General features: G+C 38.9%; 1 protein-coding gene and 1 pseudogene across 1 annotated transcript; one reads left to right on the forward strand and one right to left on the reverse strand.

The window, feature by feature from the left end:
- Positions 1–459: 459 nt before the first annotated feature.
- LOC118984893 (bromodomain-containing protein 7-like) lies at positions 460–10,864 on the reverse strand (annotated as a pseudogene).
- Positions 10,865–17,213: 6,349 nt separating this feature from the next.
- Positions 17,214–20,316, forward strand: OTOR (otoraplin). Its single transcript, XM_037043116.1, has 4 exons — positions 17,214–17,328; positions 17,713–17,852; positions 18,772–18,882; positions 19,656–20,316. The coding sequence occupies exons 1-4, from the start codon at positions 17,214–17,216 to the stop codon at positions 19,677–19,679; spliced, it is 390 nt and encodes a 129-aa protein (XP_036899011.1). The 3' UTR covers positions 19,680–20,316.
- Positions 20,317–23,421: the final 3,105 nt, after the last annotated feature.

The following is a 23,421-nucleotide window of genomic DNA, read 5'->3' on the forward strand; positions in this document are numbered from 1 at the left end:
TGTTCAGTGTTTAATTGAATAAAGACCATTTAGGAGTAAGTACTTACCGTGTTCTGGGAAAACAAGGCAAAGGAATACTGTCTTTAAACTTCACATTGTATGCTCTTACCCTCTTGAGGCAGGATTGTTGTAAGGAGTACCTGTGTGGCCAATACTGAAGGTCTTTATTGAAATACCTCCAAGGTGATGATTTTACAATCTACAATTTTTTTAAAGACAAGCTGAGTTTAAAGGGTTGCCAATCCTAATCTTGCTATCTTCGTGTAATTCTTCAACATGAATGTTCTAATATTTTCAAAGCTTATTTTTAGCATTTGGTGTATACCTAAGGCTATTGATTTAGGCCCATTCTAGTAAAAAACAGTACCTTTTTAGAAGTGAGACATTTTTTGGCATGGATAGTACATATTAAAATGACATTATTGATTATTTTTTTCATATCCCTGTTTCAATATTTCCTTGAACAAGACTTCCTTACTGCATAGAATTTTTATCGTATACTCATGAAAGACTTAAGTTTATATAGATTATCACTTTACTCTTGTGCATATATATGGAATAAAAAGCAAAGTAATATATGTTCCTAAAACTTGGGAACATTTGGCATCTGACTTATGAATAACATTTTTAACCTACCTGTCAAGTTTATGTACTTTTGTAGAATTTAACAGTGAATTAGTACTAAAAGAACATGCTCTTGAACGTTACAACTCCAGTTGCTGCTGCATTTTCTAACTGCTTACTCAATGGCTGTCCTTAGCTTGTCTCAAAAAGTGTTTCACAGACTGGCTCCACTTCAAGTGGCCGGATGAGAGGAAGTAGAAAGGTACAGTGTGACCAGTGTGGTATGAGAAGAAAAGTCAGAGAGGACCATTTAACCTGGAGTTAACTTGCCATGCAAGTTCTTTAAGATTACTGCTCTCTTGCTCTGCAAGATGCATTTGTATGGCGACAGATCATGTTGGGAGGGGATCTGGTGCTCAGGCGCTTGTTTTGGGTTCCCTGGAGCTCACTGAGCAATTTGGTGATCTCTCCAAGTTTCTCCTGGACACTTAAGCTTCTTCAGAGTCCAAAACTTCAACTGGAGCACCAAGTTTGCGAATGCTTCCAGTGCTATGGTCCTGTCCTGACCAACAGAATCTAACTGCTGCATGGGCTCTGTTTCTGTAATCTCTATTTCTTTGGCCATGTCGAGTGTCCTAGTTTGGCCTTCATCTTGAGGTGGTGATGTCTTTAGCTCTTGCAAGATTCTAGAATGCCCTCATTTTATTAAAAACATCCAGTAAACTATCTGCCATGACATAGGGGTAATCTTGGCATTGGCCAAAACCTCATGGACGCTTAAGTCACTGGGGAGACCAGGATCTTTCTCATAGGTTGGTTGAGTGGAGCAAATCAGAATTATCCTTGCCAATGTTGGCAGTTGTGGAGTCATCAATGTGATGTGTAAGAACTGCAGGGCTTGTAATTCAAGTATGGCACCAGAGTTACTTTGTTCCTTTAATCTTCAAAATGCTGCAGAGTATTCATTCCAGACTGAAGCCTGCCAGTGGTCATGCCCGGTCTCACAGGACAGTAGTGAGGTTCTACCATGTGGTCCACAGAGTGCAGAAGTCCCAGCGTCCTTGTTCCATCTGGTTTTCTTCTTTCAAACTCACACTGACTATTAACAAGCTGCTGGGTCAGCTTCACTCAAGATTCCTTAACAATGCAGTCATTCTCCCACTCTCTTTCTAAATTGTTGCTTCTACTTTGATCTTCAAGCATATCTGTCTCTTTTTGTTTTCCTTATTGGGATTTTAAGACATGTTTCTGACTTGTCTCCTTAAAGTCCTCTCTGGAGGCCAGCAGCTGCCATCTTCCCTGCTCTGCCAAGTGCCTGTTCTGTCTTTCTGCCTTTAACTCTTATGCAAGTCTGCTGTGGAGTCTGTGCTGAATTTTCTCCTGACAGAATTTTCATTCCTGAGCGCAAAAGCTTCTTTGCAGCTTTATGATAAGTGGTCTCTGGTTTATTGTAAAGCATAGCATTAGTACACAGAAATTGGAAGCTATCCTTCAGTTCTTCCATCCACTGGTAGTTATTGTACTTGATCTTTTCTTTCACAGTACTAAAATCCATTGGGTGTTTAAAGATCATGAAGTAGCCAGGAGCAATAAAAGCAGTCACAGGGAATAAAAAGAAAGCACTTGGATCTTTTCTCTCCAACTATCTCATTAGTTGATTCAAATCCTACTGAAGAAGTGTGTCTGCTCTACTTCTCGCTTGGCTAAAGGACTTACAGAGGCTTTTCAAGACTGAAGCCTAATCCTGCAGAGCCCTGGCACTGCTGGTCTTTCTGCCTCATTCTCCACAAGGTCCATTCTCACCTCTTCTTACCTTCCTTCATGTGTCAGGGTTTTCTCCCCTATTCTTCCTCTGGAACCTGCTTCTCACCTTTCTCTTTTCTACTTTCTGTCCTTGTGTTTGTCATAATCATTCTTGTCTTGGAAGAGGCTCGAGTCCTGCTGAAGCTGCAGGTGGAGAGCTCGGTGACTTTGTTCCCTCCCGCTTTCAGGACCAGCTTCAAAGTCTTCTCTACATACTCCTTGTAGAGGCAGGTGCTTTTTCAACTTGTGCTTCTTGCCCGTGTCTGACCAGTCCTTGTGCTGCCCTGTGTGCCAGGCCCAGACCTTGCAGCACAGCTTTGGGTCAGGGCCAGGTGAATGCAGGGTGAGAGCTGAATGCACAAGACACTCCACCCCCACCCCCACACCCACAAGATGCAGCTGGAGCCCCTCTTGATCATAATTTTATACAGAGATATCTATATATATATATGGACATTTCTATACAATTATGTTGAAACGATAAATTTACAACCAATTTAACAACACATTAAAAATTGTTGTTCAAATGTAGTTTTGTCTTTTACTTCCATCCCAGCCCACCCCAACAGTGCTCCCACCTCCCTCCCATTTCCACCCCCTTAGTTGTTGTCCATGTATCCTTTATACTAGTTCCTTTATATCTTTCCCCTTTTTCCTCTGAAATTCCCTCCTCTTCCCCCTCTTGTCACGGTCTGCCTGTTCTCTATTTCAGTGTCTGGTTATATTTTGATTGCTTCTTTGTTTTGTTGTTTAGCTTCCTGTTAAAGGTGAGATCCATCATATGGTATTTGTCTTTCAACACCTGACTTATTTCACTCAGCATAATGTTTTCCAGTTCCATCCATGCTATTGCAAAGGGTAGGAGCTCCTTCTTTCTTTCAGCTGCATAAAATTCCATTGTGTATATGTATCATAGTTTTTTGATCCATTCATTTACTACTTGGCACCGAGGTTGCTTCGAACTCTTGGCTATTGTAAATTGTGCTGCTATGAACATTGGGATGCATAGGTTCTTTTGGATTGGTGTTTTAGGGTTCTTAGGATATAATCCTAGCAGTAGAATTGCTGGGTCAAAAGGCAGGTCCATTTTTAGTTTACTAAGAAAATTCCATACTGTCTTCCATAGTGGTTGTACTAGTATGCAATCCCACCAACAATGGATTAGGGCCCCCTTTTCTCCACAACTTCTCCAACACTTGTTGTTTGTTGCTTTGTTTATGATGGCCATTCTGACCAGTCTGAAGTGGTATCTCATTGTGGTTTTCAGATACCTAGCAATATTGAGCATCTTTTCATGTGACTCTGGATCCTCTGTATGTCCTCCTTGGAGAAATGTCTGTTCAAGTTCTTTGCCCACTTTTTAATTGGGTTGCTTGTCTTCTTAGAGTGGGGTTGTGTAAGTTCTTTGTATATTTTGGAGATTAAACCCTTGTCTGAGGTATCATTGGCAAATATGTTTTCCTATATAGTTGGTTCTCTTTATTTTTAAAAAATGTTTTAAATGATATTTCTTTTCTGTTTATTTTTTAAAGATTTTTATTTATTTATTTATTTATTTACATTTAGAGAGGAAGGAAGGGAAGGAGAGAAGGAAAGAAATATCAATGTATGGTTGCCTCTTGTGAGTCCCCTGCTGGGAACTGTCCTGCAACCCAAGCATGAGCCCTGACTGGGAATCAAACAGCGATTGTGTGGTTCGCAGGCCCCCATTCAATCCACTGAGCTACACCAGCCAAGGCCCTCTTTTTATTTTAATACTGTTTCCTTTAGCCATGCAGAAGCTTTTAATTTTGATGAGATCCCATTTGTTTATTCTTTCCTTTATGTCCCTTGCTCTAGGGGACATACCAGTAAAAATGTTGCTGTGTGAAATATCAGATTTTCCTGCCAATGTTCTCCTCTAGGACTTTAATGGTGTCAAGGCTTATATTTAAGTCTTTTATCCACCTTGAATTTATTTTGCTGTATGGTGTAAGTTGGTCCTCGAGTTTCATTTTTTTGCATGTAGCTGTCCGGTTCTCCCAACACCATTTGTTGAAGAGGCTATTATTAGTCCATTTTATGTTCCTGCCCCCTTTGTCGAATATTAATTGACTGTAGAGATTTGGGTTTAATTCTGAGCTCTCTGCTCTGTTCCATTGGTCTATGTGCCTGTTTTTATGCCAGTACGAGGCTGTTTTGATTACAGTAGCCTTGTAATACAGTTTGATATCAGGTATTGTGATCCCTCCTACGTTGTTCTTCTTTCTCAAAATTGCAGCTGCTATTGGTGGTCATTTATGGTTTCATATAAATTTTTGAAGTGTTCTATGTCTGCAAAGTATGTCATTGATACTTTAATAGGTATTGCATTGAATCTGTAAATTGCTTTGGGTAGTATGGACATTTTGATTATGTTAATTCTTCCAATCCTTGGACATGGTATATGTTTCCATTTGTTTGTGTCTTCNTTGTTTATTCTTTCCTTTATGTCCCTTGCTCTAGGGGACATACCAGTAAAAATGTTGCTGCATGAAATATCTGAGATTTTCCTGCCAGTGTTCTCCTCTAGGACTTTAATGGTGTCAAGGCTTATATTTAAGTCTTTTATCCACCTTGAATTTATTTTGCTGTATGGTGTAAGTTGGTGCTCGAGTTTCATTTTTTTGCACGTAAGCTGTCCAGTTCTCCCAACACAATTTGTTGAAGAGGCTATTATTAGTCCATTTTATGTTCCTGCCCCCTTTGTTGAATATTAATTGGCTGTAGAGATTTGGGTTTAATTCTGAGCTCTCTGCTCTGTTCCATTGGTCTATGTGCCTGTTTTTATCCCAGTACCAGGTTGTTTTGATTACAGTAGCCTTGTAATACAGTTTGATATCAGGTATTGTGATCCCTCCTACTTTGTTCTTCTTTCTCAAAATTGCAGCTGCTATTGGTGGTCATTTATGGTTTCATATAAGTTTATGAAGTGTTTGTTCTATGTCTGCGAAGTATGTCATTGATACTTTAATAGGTATTGCATTGAATCTGTAAATTGCTTTGGGTAGTATGGACATTTTGATTATGTTAATTCTTCCAATCCTTGGACATGGTATATGTTTCCATTTGTTTGTGTCTTCCTTGATTTCTTTCTTCAGTGTTGTGTAGTTTTGTGCATGCAGGTCTTTTACGTCCTAGGTTAGGTTTATTCCTAGGTATTTTATTTTTCTTTTTGCTATATCAAATGGGATTTTTTTCTTGATTTCTGCTTCTGCTGATTTATTGTTGGTATACAAAAATGCTTTTGATTTCTGGATATTGACTTTGTATCCCACTGTTTTGCAAAATTCATTTATTAGGTCAAGCAGTTTGGGGAGGAGTTTATAGGATTTTCCATGTACACTATCATGTCATCTGCAAACAGTGACACTTTTGTTTCCTCCTTTCAAATTTGAATGCCTTTTATTTTATTTTCTTGTTTGATTGCTGTGACTAAAACTTCCAATACTATATTGAATAGAAGTGGTGAAAGTGGACAACCTTGTCTTGTTCCTATCTTAGTGAAAAAGCTTTTAGTTTTTGCCCATTGAGTATGTTGTTGGCTGTAGGTCTCTCACATATGGCCTTTATTATGTTGAGGAATGCTCCCTCTATTCCCACGTTGCTGAGTGTTTTTATCATAAATGGGTGCTGTACCTTTTTAAAAGATTTTTCTGTATCTATTGATATGATCATGTGATTTTTGTCTTTGCTTTTCTTTATGTGATCTATTGTGTTTATTAATTTATTAATACCGTATCATCCTTCATCCCTGAGATGAATCCCACTTCATCATGGTGTATGATCTTTTTAATGTATTGTTCGATGTGGTTTGCCAATATTTTGTTGAGGATTTTAGCTTCTATGTTCATCAGCGATATTGGCCTGAAGTTTTCTTTCTTTGTTCTGTCTTTATCTGGTTTTGGAATTACAATGATGCTGGCTTCATGAAGAGTTTGGGAGTCTTTCATCATTTTGGATTTTTGGGAATAGTTTGTGAAGGGTAGGGGTTAGCTCTTTCTTAAATGCTTTGTAGAATTCTCCTGTGAAATCCCTGGTTCAGGGATTTTGTGTGCCAGGAGATTTTTTATTACTGCTTCAATTTTCTTTGCTGTTATTGGTCTATTCAGGCTTTCTGCTGCTTCTTCATTAAGTTTTGGAAGATTATATTTTTCTAGGAATGTGTCCATTTCACCTGTTTTCAAATTTCTTGGCGTACAGTTCTTCATAGTAATTTCTTACAATCCTTTGTGTTTCTGTGTTGTCAGTTGTAATCTCTCCTCTTTCATTTCTGATTGTATTTATTTGGATCTTCTCTCTTCTTGATGAGCCTGCCTGAAGGCTTGTCTATTTTGTTTATCTTTTCAAAGAACCAGCTCCTGGATTCGTTGATCCTTAGAATTGTGCTTTTACTCTCTATGTTGTTTAATTCTCTGACCTTGGTTATTTTTTTCCTTCTACTTGCTCTGGGTTGTCTTTGTTGTTGTTCCTCAAGGTCTTGTAGGCATAGAGTTAGGTTGTTTGTTTGAAATGTTTCTAGATAGAAACATTTTAGGTAGGCCTGTATTGCTATGAACTTCCCTCTCAGGACTGCCTTCACTGTGTCCCATAAGTTTTGGGTTGTTGTGAGTTCATTTTCATTTGTTTCCAGAAACTTTTTGATTTCTTCCCTAATTTCATTCTTGACCCATTTATTGTTTAATAGCATGTCATTCAATCTCCATGATTTTGAGTGTTTGGGGGTTTTTCCTTTGGGGTTGGTTTCCAGTTTCAGTCCCTTGTGTTCAGAGAGAATGCTTGGTATGATTTCAATTTTGTTGAATTTGTTGAGGCTTGTTTTGTTTCCTATCATGTGGTCTATCTTTGAAAATATTCCATGCACATTTGAAAAGAATGTGTATTTAGTTTCTTTGGGATGAAGGGCTGTGTGTGTGTGTGTGTGTATATATATATATGTATATATTTATAAATGTATATATATGTATATATATGTGTATATATACATATATATGTATATATTTATAAATGTATATGTATATATTTATAAATGTATAAATATATACATATATGTATATATGTATATGTATATATGTATATATATTTATATGTATATATTTATAAATGTATATATGTATATATATGTATGTATATACATATATATGTATATATTTATAAATGTATATGTATATATTTATAAATGTATAAATATATACATATATGTATATATGTATATGTATATATGTATATATATTTATATGTATATATTTATAAATGTATATATGTATATATATGTATGTATATACATATATATGTATATATTTATAAATGTATATGTATATATTTATAAATGTATAAATATATACATATATGTATATATGTATATGTATATATGTATATATATTTATATGTATATATTTATAAATGTATATATGTATATATATGTATGTATATACATATATATGTATATATTTATAAATGTATATGTATNCTTTATTTTCACATTGCCTTTCCTTCATCCCTGAGATGAATCCCACTTCATCATGGTGTGTGATCTTTTTAATGTATTGTTCGATGTGGTTTGACAATATTTTGTTGAGGATTTTAGCTTCTATGTTCATCAGCAATATTGGCCTGAAGTTTTCTTTCTTTGTTCTGTCTTTATCTGGTTTTGGAATTACAATGATGCTGGCTTCATGAAAAGAGTTTGGGAGTCTTCCATCATTTTGCATTTTTGGGAATAGTTTGTGAAGGATAGGGGTTAGCTCTTCCTTAAATGCTTTGTAAAATTCTCCTGTGAAATCCCTGGTCCAGGGATTTTGTGTGCCAGGAGATTTTTATTACTGCTTCAATTTTCTTTGCTGTTATTGGTCTATTCAGGCTTTCTGCTTCTTTTTCATTAAGTTTTGGAAGATTATATTCTTCTAGGAATGTGTCCATTTCACCTGTTTTCAAATTTCTTGGCATACAGTTCTTCATAGTAATTTCTTACAATCCTTTGTATTTCTGTGTTGTCAGTTGTAATCTCTCCTCTTTCATTTCTGATTGTGTTTATTTGGATCCTCTCTCTTCTTTTCTTGATGAGCCTGCTTGAAGGCTTGTCTATTTTGTTTATCTTTTCAAAGAACCAGCTCCTGGATTCATTGATCCTTAGAATTGTGCTTTTAGTCTATGTCATTTAATTCTCTGATCTTGGTTATTTTTTCCTTCTACTTGCTCTGGGCTGTCTTTCTTGTTGTTCCTCGAGTTCTTGTAGGCATAGGGTTAGGTTGTTTGTTTGAAATGTTTCTAGATAGAAACATTTTAGGTAGGCCTGTATTGCTATGAACTTCCCTCTCAGGACTGCTTTCACTGTGTCCCATAAGTTTTGGGTTGTTGTGAGTTCATTTTCATTTGTTTTCAGAAACTTTTTGATTTATTCCCTAATTTCATTCTTGACCCATTTATTGTTTAATAGCATGTCATTCAATCTCCATGATTTTGAGTGTTTGGGGTTTTTTCCTTTGGGGTTGGTTTCCAGTTTCAGTCCCTTGTGCTCAGAGAAAATGCTTGGTATGATTTCAATTTTGTTGAATTTATGAGGCTTGTTTTGTTTCCTATCATGTGGTCTATCTTTGAAAATATTCCATGCACATTTGAAAAGAATGTGTATTTAGTTTCTTTGGGATGAAGGGTTGTATATATATATGTATGTGTGTATATATATATATATATATATATATATATATATATATAATTATTTATATATACATATATATATATTTATAAATATATATATTAGTTAAGTGAATTTCATCTAGGGCGTCGTTAAATGCCACAGTATCTTTGTTGATATTTTTTTATGAAAGATCTGTCTATTTTCCATAATGGGGTGTTAAAATCCCCAACTATAATTGTGTTGCTGTCAATATCTTTCTTGAAGTCCTCTAAGATTTTCTTTATGTATTTGCATGCTCCTATGTTGGGTGCATATATATTTACAATGTTTATGTCTTCTTGGCGGATTCTTCCCTTGAGTATTATGAAATGGCCTTCTGGGTGTCTTTTTATGGCCCTTTGTTTGAAGACTATTTTGTCTCATATCAGTATTGCTACCCCAGCTTTTTTTTCCTGTCCATTTGCTTGGAAAATTTGTTTCCAGCCCTTCACTTTTAGTCCGTGTAGGTCTTTTGTCCTGAGGTGGGTCTCTTGTAGGCAGCATATGTGTGGGTCATGCTTTCTTATCCATTTAGCTATTCTTTGTCTTTTTATTGGAGCATTTAGTGTATTTATGTTTAAGGTTATTATTGATAGGTACTTATTCATTGTCATTTTTATACCTGTGCTTTTTTTTTGTCTCTCTCTTTTCTTCCTTTCCTTATACCAGTCCTTTTATTATTTCTTGGAGAGCTGGTTTGGTGGAGGTGTATTCTTTTAGACTTCTTTTGTCTTGGAAGCTCTCTATTTGGCCTTCTATCTTGATTGAGAGCCTTGCTGGGTAAAGTAACGTTGATTGTAGGCCGCTGGTTCTCATTACTTGGAATATTTCTTGCCCTTCTCTTCTTGCTTGCAGCGTTTCCATAGAGAAGTCAGCAGCTAACCTTATTGGGGCTCCCTTGTATGTTACTTCCTGTTTCTCCCTTGCCTCCTTTAAGGTTCTGGCTTTGTCTTGGACTTTTGCCATTTTAATGATGATGTGTCTTGAAGTGGGCCTCTTTGGCTTCCTCTTGATTGGGACTCTCTGTGTTCCCTGTATTTGTGTGACTTTTCCTCTCACAAAAGTAGGGAAGTTTTCCATCATTACTTTTTCAAATAGGTTTCCTATCCCTTGCTCTTCTTCTTCTCCTTCTGGTAACCCTATTATTTGGATGCTATTACATTTCATATTGTCTTGAATTTACCTTAATCCCTCTTCCTTCTTTCTGAGCTTCTTTTCCTTTTCTCTCTCTTTCTGGGTGGTTTTTTTTCTACTTTATCCTGCAACTCACTGATCCGATCTTCTTCTTCATCGATCCGGCTTTTCATTCCTTCCACTGTGTTCTTCAGTTCAGAAATTGTATTCTTTATTTCCTCTTGGCCCTTTCTGATAGTTTCTATTTCCCTTTTCATGTTGATACAGTTTGCAGTGAGTTCCTTGTAGTTCCCCTATAGTTTCTGGTAGCTCATTGTGATCTCTTTGAACTTCCTGATAACCAGTGCTTTGAATTTAATATCTGATAGCTTTTTTGCCTTTCTTTCATCTAGCATTCTTTCTGAGGCTTCCTCCTTTCATTTGGGGATTGTTCTTTGTCTTCCCATTGTTTGTGAGACAATTCTTGTTAGCTTCAGCTTCTTAAATTGATTTATTCTGGCTTCTTGCGTTTATGGTGTGAACTCCTGTGGTATAACACCTGTGGGATTCAGTGGTGTAGTCTCCTTGATCTCCCCACCTCACTGGTCTTGGGTTGTCCTTTCCATTGGCTCTGTTTTTGTCGTTGGGTTTTGATTGTTTTGGGGTCTTCCTTTTGTGGGTCCTTTCCATCGGCTGATGAACTGATGGTCCCTCTGTCTACCACCATTTTAATTTGTTGTACCGGTGAGTGCGGGTTGTGTTGAAACTAGTTCTCCTGCGTGTACAGGGTTTTGAGGATTCTCTTTTTCTCTTGTTCAGTTGTTTGCCCTGGGTAGTTTCTCCACTGTTTACTTGTATTTCAAGATTGGTCTTAGATTGAGGTTGTGTTGTTTCAACCCTCTCTTTCACCTTGTACTGTCGTTATCTGTCGGTGGTTCCTTTGTTGTTGGGTTCCCTCTTCCAGTGGGTATCCTGGTGTTCACCACTTCCACCTACCCTTTTTGTGTGTGTGTGTGATCAGTTGAAAGGGAAGGCAAATGGTTTATGATAGCAGGAGACTATCCTATGATATATAGAGTAGCAGCCAATAGAGAAGTGATAGGAGATCCTTTGGGTATATATAGTGATAACTGTAATCTTCAACTTAACTAGCCACTTTTTAGAAAGGATGGAAAGAAGATAAGGCTCTTGTTGGGGATGGAATATTTGTGAGTTGGATCTAGAAAGCAGTGAGGTTGTAGGAGGTCAGATTCTGAGGTAAGGTGAGAATAAAGGATGGTAAATAGGTGTAGTGTGAGAGAGAATAGGGTTAACCACTACAGTATTATAGTTCAGGAAACAATGAGTGGACTAAAATGTGGGAGAGGTATTGTTTATTATTTACAACAGTATGGAATAGCTATTTTTTACAATAATATTAGAGCAACAGTCATATGACAGAATCTATGAGATACCAAGAATAGGGAGTATTGGGCCTTCAGTAGTGTGTTGATAGAGCACAGGTAAGGTAAAGGACAGTAAATTAGCAATAGACTATGAATGAGGAGACAGGGGAAACCTGTCAAATGATACAATATATCCAGCCAAGACAAAGAATAGTATACAGAAAGAGGAAGAATACAAAGATACCGTTAAAATAAAAGATGTAAGAATAATGAAAAATAATACAAATATACAGTAACTTGTTTCTCTCCTATAGCAAAGTGAAATTTGTCTCTGTTTCTACTGTTGGGATACTCCCTCTTAGGGTCCAACTTTGGTCTTTTCACAGTTCCCAATTTTTTGTCTCACTTGTGGGGTGAGAGGAAGGCAGCAGAAGAGAGGAAAAAGTGATAAGTTTGGAAAGAAAGGAAGAAGGAATAAAACAAGAAAGAAGGAAAAAGAGGGGAAAAGTATTGAAAGATAAAACAATAATAAAGTTAAAAAAATAAAAGATTACTTAAAAAAAAACACACACCTCCTGTTGGTTTCCAGGTGACCAAACCATTATTTCTGGTCTCAGTGGCTGCAGCAGGCTGAGGGGTGATTGGTGTGACCCTTCTTCCTTCTCCGTGAACTCCGCCAGTCTCACAAGCACTCTCCCATGATCCATTCCGGCACCTGTCCTCAGCGCCCCACTGAGGGAATCCAGGTCCTATTTGGAGCCCTCTTTCCCCGGGAGTGAGGGAGTCACCCCTGTGGGCTGAGGTGTGGGCATGCCCATGCGCCCGTCCAGGCTTCCCTGGTTTCCTAGGGTTGTGTAAGAACCTTTCCCAGTGCTATGGGGGAATGCAAGGGCAACTCTCAATTCTCCCAAGCCAGCTACCACAGACTGCACAGGTGATCAAGGCCCCTGGGTTTTCCTCTTTGTGCCCATTCCTGTCTCTGACACTTTAAGCAAACAGGTCTCTCCCGGAGTTTTTCAAACTCTGCCCGGCCAGGTAGGGAGGGAGCTGATGACCCCTCTCTTCCAAGGACCTTGCTGCCAGCACTCAGCTCCCAAAGGGTCCACGGCAGTCCTGTTCCAGGCCCCTGGCACCCGGCCCAGCGGAGTTGGCAGCCTCGGCCTGTGGCCTCTGCACTGGCCCCTCAGACCTTATTGACCTGCAGTGGTCTCCTCACCATCTGGTCTTTCAGTGTCTGCTACAGTTTTGGGACTATTTTCCTATATGCTGGGGCACTGTTGGCTATCTGCTGTGTTCCTCCACACATCAGCCAGGTTTTTCTCCCATGCCTGGGGGGGAAGTGGAATCCTCCTTGTCCTACTCCTCACCATCTTCCTAATTATCCTTAACAACACTTTTATTCTAGCCTTCCTCATTTGCAACTTCACCAGTTCCATTAACCTTGATGCATTTACTACTTACTTGCTCAAATCTCCCTGTATGTAATCCAACTTTAGAAAGCAAGGCTTTAAGAGGGAGGAAGGAGAAGGAAAAAGGAGCTAACCACACTTTCAAGAAGACTTGATCAGACTGGGATCTTCAGACCTTCCCTACCCATCTGTGGGATGGGAGTGTGTAGAGGGAGTGGATGTTGGTATCCATCTAAAATAGTGATTTTAACCGTATACCCTGGTACACTGGTTTGTCACAGGACTTTTTAAACATGCAACACCTGACTAGTCAGAGGCATTGACCTCTCTTTGCTTAGATTGTCAAATTTTTAAAAAGTGGCCCTGGCCAGTATGGTTCAGTGAATTGATCATTGGCCTGCAAACTGAAATGTTGCTGGTTCCATTACCAGTCAGGGCACACATCTGGGTTGTAGGCCAGGACCCCAGTTGGAGGCCTGCAAGAGGCAACCAATCAATGCATCTCTCACACACCAGTGTTTCTCTCCCTGTGTTTCCCCTCTCTCTAAAAATAAATTTTAAAAAATGAAAACAGCCAATGCACCAATAGCCATCTAGTGTGAATGAATCAAAATTATGACCTATTTTTGTCAGATTGGCAAAAAAATATATATATATTGGTGTGCTGCAGAATTTTAGTAATTGGTTTATGTGTTCCATGAGAAGAAAAGAGTTGAAAATTGCTGATAGAATATAGTGGTTCTCAACTTTGAATTTAACTTTCAACTTTGCCCTCATATTAGAATCATCTGGGAAACACGTTCAAATATTGTCTAATCTACACTCCATGTCAGTTAAATCCCACTCTAGGGGTGAAACCCAGTCATCAGTATTTAATATTTTTAAGCTTCTGGGTGATTCCAATGTGAGTCAAGTTTAAGAAAGAAACAACAAAGCAGTTTCTACTTTACAAACTATGTTATAATGATCAGCTCATTATTTCCAGTTGTGTTTTTCAAAGACAGTCTATTTAATAAAGAGTGTAAAAATGGAAATTTGTGAGAGGCTCACATCTCTATATCAAACTTTAAGGCTTAAAGTATTTACTCTTTGAATATTCAATAAGCATTGTCTTTGAAAGCGTATCCAGCAAGGACCTGGTAAAGAAAGAATATGGATCTCTGGCCAAAAATTTGTGTTTTATTTGATTTGCTTCTCAAACTCTAATGTTCATACAAACCCACTGCATATCTTATAACAGTGTAGATTCAGATTTAGCAGGTATGGAGCATGAGAGAATTTATAAAGTGATGCCGAAGTTATTGGTCTGAGGACCATGTTTTGGTGGCAAGACTCCTGAATCTCTACCCTAATAATTTAGTCAGTGGCATTAATTTGGAGGGAATAGGCCTCTTTATAAATGATGAAGCCTAGGGCTTTCACCAGAAAAGAATGGACATGTGTACATATACACCTAAGCATACTATTTCAGGGAAATAATGCATTTATTCAATGAATACCTATTTATGAGTACCAAGTATTTTTCTGGATGCTAATTACAGAGTGATGGACAAGATAGACAAGATGCCCACCTCATGGAGCATTGATTGTAGTGTCGAGGGACAAAACACCACCAAGTGAATAAACAAGGCATGTCCCATAGTGACAAATGCCATAGGACAGCATCCATGGTCACACAATGGATAGATGGGGTTGGGAGAGTGCAGGAAGTGGTCTGGTAAACTGGTCTGTCTGTGGAGACATCTTGGCCAAGACCTGAATGCCACTGTGTAGAGTGAAAGCATCCCAGGCAATAAACTCAGAGAGTCTGAAGTGGAAATGAGCTTAGCGTTTTCAAAAGACAGAGAGCAGCTGGTACAGCGGGCACAGAGCAGGTGAGGGAGACAGTGACAGATGGTGACTTCAGAGGGCCAGAGCCAGATCACTCAGAGCCTTGTAGGTAACAAGGAGGCTGCTTCCACCCCACCCACTGCCCAAATCTATTTTCAGACCCTAAGGGAGCCAAAGTCTACATTTTAACAACTCCCAGCTGGAGATGCTAATTTAAAAACAAAGGAAAAACATGTCTTTTGGCAATGAATGGTTCCGAGAACACATCTTAAAACTCAGAGGAAGGAAGGTAAGCATGCTCAGAACAGAGCCATTTTCTGGACCCCCAGATCAGCAGTGTCTAGAGCACAGCTGTCAGGCACAACTGCTTGCTGAATGATTGCAAGTTTAAGTTCCTATTTGTGAGCAAAATTTTACAGTCTTCTAGTTGTCATCCTGACTCCATCCATTACAGAATGCTAGGACATCCCAGATGTGCCCAGGATGCACTCAGAAAGCTTGACATCTCTCTTCTTTACTTCTTCACCACCAAACAGCCAATAACGGCTTTGTGCTCGCATCAGCCTTACTTTACTGAGTTATGAGAGTTTGAGTGGCTTTATTCAACATTTCACCTGCTTGGGGAACCATGAGACAATCTGACTTTGCACAGTCTTCTTTTCTTAAAGTGCCTCTTAAATGGCAATTGTCTTTTAACTCTCCTGTGTTGAGGGCTGGCTTGAGACTATAATAGTCGGTAAAACAGCTGCACCATCAGGATAAAGAAGATTTAATTAATACTTTACTTTTTCTAGAGATCCTCTTAGATCCCTAGATTATAGGAAGGAAAATGCATTGGCATTCTGAGTTCTAATTTATTCTTTTCTTGAAGTGAAGCTTAAAATATAGGATTTAAAATCCTAATTCTAATTTAATAGCAGATGAATGGAAACAGCACTGAACTGCAGTCCCTCTGGGCAACCTTGAGATTCGGTGGTTAAGAAAGGTGGCTCTGGCCTTTGCTGGGCCTCGGTTTCTTCACCCATAATGAAGATGTTAAATTAAACAAGGTTCCAAACCAGGGCCAGCAGTATAAAGATCCTCTCTTGAAAATAACACCCTCATGCCCATATACAAACAAAGCGTAAAACTTTATTACACACACACACACACACACACACACACACACACCAATCAGCTGTACTGTAAGTATGTTTAAAACTGTACTGTAAGTATATTTTGCTTTACCAGTGTCTCCCTTGGAAACTTATGTGCAATACAAAGTTACTTTGTAAGTTGAATACTTGGCCCTTATTTTGTGAGGTGACTGCATTTGGGCGGCAGGAGGGAGAGGCACTGCTCTGAAATCTCATTGTCCTCCAAATGAATGGGGCATCCGACAGGGAGTTCTATTCTAGAAGACTATGGGGGCACCTATGAAAGAGATGTCAGCCCGAAATACTGATTAAAAGTAGCATCTTATTGTATGTCACTCTTAATAGAAAGTAAATCTGTGGGACTAGGGCCGTTTTCACTGCTATGTCTCTAGTGCCTACAACAGTAGGCACATAGTAAGTGCTCAGTATATATTTGTCGAATAGATGGAGCCAGGTGGAAAATGAAACACTAATGTGCTTCTTCTTTGGTGGCTCCTAGCAGTGCCACATGTTCCATGAGAAAGATGCCCAGGAGCAGGGAAGGGGTAGAGTTAGTAACACAAACCTCCAGCTTTATTCCCTTCTCTAGGATTTATTATCCTTGAATATTTTGAGACTGAATTTCAGAACTATCAAATAAAGTAGGTGGAGAGAAAATTGTTCCATTTTTCCCCCAGCCCACTTATCCCTCCCTTCCCCATTAGTAGGGTCTGAATATGAGTCAAATGTTACAACCTACGTCTCCTCCAAGACAGAGTGATTTTTAAGAATCCTATTATGAATGACTTGTAAACTTAAGCACCCTTTGTATATCTATTATATAAACCCAGATATATAAATGGATTTGCTTAAATCAAAATCATTTATACTAAAGATATAAAACACACATTTCCACAGATTCCTACAGTTAGCACATTTTTTGTTCATAAGTTGAAAGAACATGAGAGTTGAACTAAAACTTTTTTTAAAAAGATTTGAAATTCTTACAGTTCTTTCAAAAATGCTATGCTCATGCAATAAATCACAGCTAAACTGGCTTCAACAATGGTGGACCATTTGGAAATCATTTGTGTATAAAAAATACACAGAATCTGAGTGTCTTTTGAAAATCAGATGCTAACTAGCCCCTGGAGCCCAGTAGCTGTTATGAAAGCAGAGGCACCTTCCCATTGGCTGGGGGATTTACCCAGATGTCTGGCTTTCACATAAAAGACAGAAACCATTGAAGTCAGCCTCCACTTCCACTCAAAGGGTGATAGTATAAACAGCAGAAAAGAACATGGCAAGACTATTGTTACTTTTCCTTCCAGGTCTTGTGGTCGTAGGCACCGTGCATGGAATATTTATGGACAGACTCGCTTCCAAGAAGCTCTGTGCAGATGACGAGTGTGTCTGTAAGGACTTTTTAAATGCCTTTTATTATATACTAAATAATTGAAAAACTATCCACTAACGGCATAAAATCTAATTGTTCTTTGAAGCAAAACTTCTCTAATGTGTAAGTGGTTTGCATGGTTTCTTCTGGTCTGTACCTTTAGAGTGCTATCAAAGAAAATTCACTTGGCTAAGATTCTGTGGGATGCCATTTTAATGCTTTAGATTTCTTACTCTGTTTGAACTGAACAGGAGCTGTGAATGGGGTGGTATTAGTCACTCTGATTTCCTAGTTTTCTGATCTGCTTTGTCTTTCTACTGTTTTAAAATCCAAGGACCGTAAATAAGGTAATTAGTGTTAACCAATAATACTAACCAATAATTCAATGCTTTTTTTCTTTCAGATACTATTTCTCTGGCCAGAGCTCAAGAAGATTATAATGCCCCAGACTGTAGATTCATTAATGTTAAAAAAGGACAACAGATTTATGTTTACTCAAAGCTGGTAAAAGAAAATGAAGCTGGAGAATTTTGGGCTGGCAGTGTAAGATGAGACTATTATAAATAGACACACATTTTGATATATGTTGCTCATAGTTTTTTCCTATTACCTATTATCTTCAATGCATTTTAATGTTTAAAACTAGCTGTTATGAACAACGTAAAGATTGCATTCAAGTACAAAATTCATACATATTTGCTTTTATTGCATTTTTAAAAAATGCACAGATGAAAATTTCAGAAATCAAATACAGGCATATGTGATGTTTTGGCAAAAATAAAACTAGTCAAATATATGGGAGTTTAAACATCCCAAAGAATTTAAAACTTATTCAAAACTCTTTGAGCAGATTTGCCAAGTAAAGGCATGTATGTTGGCAGTCAGTCTATGTTTCAATATTTTAAATGAAACTTTAGCCCTCCTCTTTAGTTTCAAAGAATCTGGGTTTTTGTTTTAAGTTAAAATATGCAGGACAGGCCTTGGGGAGGAATGAAACAAGACTCATTTACTGTCCTCCTCTGAAGGGCCACAGTTAGTAATGACATTTCTCAAGTAATGAAAAACTAAATCTGAAATTTACTCAAGTATATTTTCATTTAAATTTTTAAAAACTGAAAAACATGAGTCCTTTACAATCAAAGTGCCAATTTACTTTTAAAAGTTTACTGTCTATTTACTTATGGTCCCAAAAAGATTTCAGGCAGCTCACAAGACTGCATAAAATAAGGGACCGCTGAAGCAGTGAGACCAGCAAGACAGGAGAACGGATACAGAGTTTCCGTGAGTTGACTAAGCTGCTCTAAGTGAACTTCCAATTTCGGTGTGCGCCTCTCAAATCCAGAGTGAAAAGCGAGAGTTTGGCAGTTACATTATTCCATTAACAGCAAAGGGGGTCCCTGGGTATTTCTCAATGAGGACTCCCATCAGCCTTCCCCTGATGGTTGTGCTTCCCGGTACTCAGGTATATGGTGATCGACAGGAGGAGGAGATGGGAACGGTGGGTTATTTCCCCAAAAACCTGGTGGAGGAGCAGCATGTGTATCAGGAAGCCACCAAGGAAGTCCCAACCACGGTAAGTGTCTCAGAGTTGGCCAGAGAAATATTCAGTTCTTGAGGTAATGTAGGCTGGTCATAAAATGTGTCATGTAATTTAGTAGATAGAAGATATATGAGGCAAAGCCCCTAGTTTTCAGCGGTGGCTTCTGAGACAGTGAAGTTTGGGAGAGCATTCACACCTACTGTCAATGCTGAAAGGGAACTGAACTTTCTCCATTGACTCCCTCTGGTTGTAGATGAACGTTATTCATGTCCAAGAAAGAAAGCAAAATAAAATTATCTGACTCTTACTGGTGGTTACACACGTATTTGCTAAAGACTTGGGCTGGGGAAAAAATACTACTTGTATTTAATAAAATCCAAGCACATGGAAAAATCACTGAATGCCATATTTTTGTAGCAGATAAGACTCCACTTATGTATGAAAAATATTACACTCTTTCCAATGCCCTTGGAATCGTGTAAACCAAGGACAGAAATAAAAGATCCCCTTTGAGCTACTGTGTAAGGTGGTTATTTTGAAGCTGTTTACCTGGAGCTAATTTGCCCAACCTCCACAAATGGGACTCACTTGTCATCACTTCTTAGCATTGAGCTTGAATGTGTCAAATAACCATAAATTAAAAGTGTATTTGAGAACCTTCATTTTAAATAATTTTTATTTAAAGTGATAATTATGTCATAATTATTGGGTTTTACTTATTTTAAACCCAAATTAACCTCTGATTACATATGATTTTAAATAAAGAACCTACGTCTGTTTTCTGACCCTGCCTTTTTCTCTCCCAGGATATTGACTTTTTCTGCGAGTAAGAAACAAGACAAGTCTTCGGATAGAAGGAAAATACTGAGATCAAGAACAAAGCAGAAATGCCGCCTCCCCCTCCCCAAATATGTGTCCCTATTTCTGACTTTTGTCTCCAGGGTTTATTACCTTATATGAGGGCTGGGGTTTGGGGCTGGTGGTGACAGAGAAGGAAGGAAAGGCTTCAACTCAGTCTCCTTTTCTGCTGACCTGGTCGTCAGTGCATCATTTGGCTCAAAAGAGTGATAGAAAGAGGAGAATTATTTTTCAGCCTTCCCTAGGAGGGGAATTCATATAGAAGATGGTTTATTTGTAGCTGTTTCTAGATAGTAGTTTCTCCCAGCTCTTTGGCTTTCTGTATAAACTTGGGAGATCATGCAGTTCTTCCCTTTGGATATGATGTTTTCTACTTATTTGTCTCTCTGGAAAACTGCAGTGTCATCATGTACCTGAAAGGACTGTATCGTCAAAGAGAAGTCTAGAATTGTTGTTACTTTTCATATTTGATGACTTTGGGATGTGAAGCTGTTGGTGGGGCCATGCTGTCTGGAAACACAGATGTTTGAACTATGCTTTTAAATGTCTCTTTTTAAAAAGTCTCAGAAATGATTTCAATTGAATAATTTTACCCTTTAAATGATCAGTTTACCTCTCTCCAAATTTTAAATAAGTATGTGTGTATATATATAGTGGAGACGGGACAGTTTATTAAATATGTTAAATGAAATAGTTTCCACTGTGTGCTATCACTTCAAGTGAAAAGACAAAAAACTCGGTGGGTTATTTTCTCTGCTTCCATTTCAACTTCGAATTTTCTCTTCCTGTGCAAATTGCCCAGTCAAGGATGATGTGTCAAGAAAATCTGGTGAGGGATGCAGATTTGGGGGTTCCCATGGACCCTACGTTTTTCTATATTTAGCTGGAAATCTGGTTTGATTTTGTATTACTAATGTAATTCTTTTGATGTAGTACTGAATTTTGTTTGTTTGTTTAAAAGTAATTAAAATGCCTGTACTAGACTCAAAACAATGAACAATTCCTGAGTTCATTTTTTTTTTAACTATTTTACCTTGGGAGGAGTTGCTTAGGATTGGGTTTGTTCCTCAATTTTTCTGTGGTCTGGCCATCCCACAAGCCTGAAGGGGAGGCCATTTGAGGCAAGTTGGAGAATTGGGCCCCAGGTCATTTTTATCTATGTATATTGTGACTTTGGGTGAATATGTTCTTGCCAGATTCTTAAGTTCAGTCAAATAAATGACACAAAAAAGAAAAGCCTTAAACCGCGCCTCCCCCCAAACTCACTAGTTTGTTTCTATCTCACTTTATTCCATTAAAAGTCTTAGGCAGTATGTAGGGCTTGCAACACACTTTTAAGGTAAGAGGTATTTATTCTGCCTCTGTTTCTGTCTCTCACTGTGAGCTCCCCCATTCCAGATTCCTCATCATCCCTTGAGACACCCAGGAACCCCATTGTGCTCTCAATCTGCCCAGCGTCCCCCATCTGTTTGGCTTTGTGCATCCAGCCTCACTCCCTAAGCACAGGCCTTCCAATGGCAGGTTCCCCCTTGTCCCAGTCGGCTCCTACCCATCAGGCCTGATATCTAACTAGAGAAACGGGTGCTGAGTGATGGAGGGTGAGGGTTTGGGGGGCAATGAGGCCTCTGAGACCCATTCCCACTTGGGGAATTTTCCTTCCTTTCTTTCCACTAGGACCAAGGACATGTTAACAACTCTAAGAGGCTGGGAACCACTGCCATTGTTGGTTCACAACCCCAGGAGTTCCCTGGGTTAACCTGAAACTGGCCCCTGTACCCTGAGGGCAAGGAGAGCGGGAAGAAAGAGGCAGGCCATTCCAGATTGGTAGATGGCAGTTAAAGGTGCAAGGGAACTTGCCTACAAGACCACCAGACCTCAGTGTGACTGAGTTCAGCAGCAGTTTTTGTGCAGTAAATCTTTATAAAACCCTAGCATATATCATATGCTGAGGAGAAAGGGAAGTTGAAGGTGTCAGTGCTGTTAGCATCACCCAGCCTTGACCCGAGGTAAATGTGGCCTTTTATTGCTTCTCATGTTTTTGGTTGAAAGGACATTTGTGTCCTCATGGATCTGATTCAGTACAGGAAAATATTAAGCTCATTTGTGTAATATTTAAGCAAATCTCTGGAGGGAGTAGGTATTTCAGCTCTGAGTGGAGAGAAGAAATGGGAGCTAGCTCTGGGAAGAAAATCTCATTTCTTCAACCATCAGCTTGCATCTATCTGAAATGGTAAAAAAAAAAAAGAAAGAGAGAGAGAGAAAGAAATTATACAAGCTAATACTATTCCACGTCCAACCCTTGAAATGCAATTTTCGTAACTTAATGTCTTTTGTGACTTGTGTCCCCTACAAATACCAGGGTATATCAGTAATTCAATCAGCAAATGTCATATTGATCCACACGTTTTATATAACTACCCTCTAACTCATCATTAACAGAGACAAAGAATGCTCCCCGACCCATGATTTAAATATTTTTCTAAGTGGAAATTACTTTTCTGTCACACGTGAGCAATTGTTTTAATCATTTTTTCAATGTGCTAAAGCTAGTGTGTTTGGGAGGTAAAAAATGACATGGTGCTTCTAATATCTTACCCTCCTTTCCCACAGCTCATCTCTCATTATCCTCCCTCTTCCCTTTTCCTATTTGCTTCAACATGTGAATTTATTCTGGATAAATGAACCAGTAGAGATGGGAATGTTAATTTGTTTAAGCAATCCTGCGTCTAGCCAGAAAAAAAAAACCTTCAAAGCTTTTCTCCCTGCTCTTTCTCTCCTCTGCCCCTTATGACCCTAAAATGATTTAAGTGCCTTTTTTATCAGCTTCTAGATTTTGTGAGTCTTACGTTATGTTACAGTACCACTTTTAATGCCACCCCCAAGGGAGTTGCAGACAAATCTCGAGGTTTGACTCCGGAGGACCACAGGCAGACACATTGGTTCCTGGGAGTCAGCCTCAGCCACCTCAGAGAGTCAGTAGACAGAATGGGTCAGCAGTACAGATTCACAATGCTGGTCTGCCTGCTGGAAAAGGCAGGGGCTCCTGGGCCACACTAGGTAACTCGTGTGCCCAGATCCCACTGGTATCTGAAGCAGACAGGTAGATGATCATGGGGGAAAGGAACAAATGATTTCTGAGCATGAACTACAAACCAGTGTCTTAGATGGGGTACCCCAGAAGCAGATCTTGAGATGAGGATTTGGGGTACAGAGATTTATAGAATGATTTCCAGGGAAAACAGGGAGGGTGAAAGGAGCAGCAGGACAGGTCAGCAAGGGTGCAACCCTGCAGTGCTGGTTTCAGCCCTATCCCACCGGGGCCTCAGGGTTGCAGTAAGTTACACCTCAGAGACTGCCTGGCCTGAGTCAAAAAAGCTGAGTTGCTTCTGGCCGGTTGGGTACTGATTAAGGGTTGTCATGGGGGAACATCATCTCCAGGCAATTCTGGCCTGCTCTGCATACAGGCAAAGTGGATTCGAGTTGGCTGTAAGCACTGAGGGTGCATGGCAACACTAAAAGGGCATTCAAGGGCACTTGTGGGGAACATTGCACAAAGTGTTTTTCACTTCATCTTCCCAGAAATCTGTGAGCATGCATGATCCCCTACCATAACCTTCATAGGACAAATGGGGGCTAATCTGGTCTCACTAGTTCATTAATAGTTAAAAAAAATGAACTCAGGATGGAAGCTGGAAGCCCCAGCTTCCAGGGGCC

The sequence above is a fragment of the Sturnira hondurensis genome, unplaced genomic scaffold (assembly GCF_014824575.4).
Source record: "Sturnira hondurensis isolate 20B ecotype Veracruz unplaced genomic scaffold, ASM1482457v3 Scaffold0003874, whole genome shotgun sequence".
In the NCBI taxonomy this organism is placed as follows: Eukaryota; Metazoa; Chordata; class Mammalia; order Chiroptera; family Phyllostomidae; genus Sturnira; species Sturnira hondurensis.

What these genes read in the sequence shown, in the direction of transcription:
- OTOR (XM_037043116.1), top strand. Translation starts at nt 17,214, where the DNA reads ATGGCAAGACTATTGTTACTTTTCCTTCCAGGTCTTGTGGTCGTAGGC. An exon ending in TGCAGATGACGAGTGTGTCT is followed by an intron (nt 17,329 to 17,712) that starts GTAAGGACTTTT and finishes TTTTTCTTTCAG; the next exon opens with ATACTATTTCTCTGGCCAGA. An exon ending in CCAAGGAAGTCCCAACCACG is followed by an intron (nt 18,883 to 19,655) that starts GTAAGTGTCTCA and finishes TTTCTCTCCCAG; the next exon opens with GATATTGACTTTTTCTGCGA.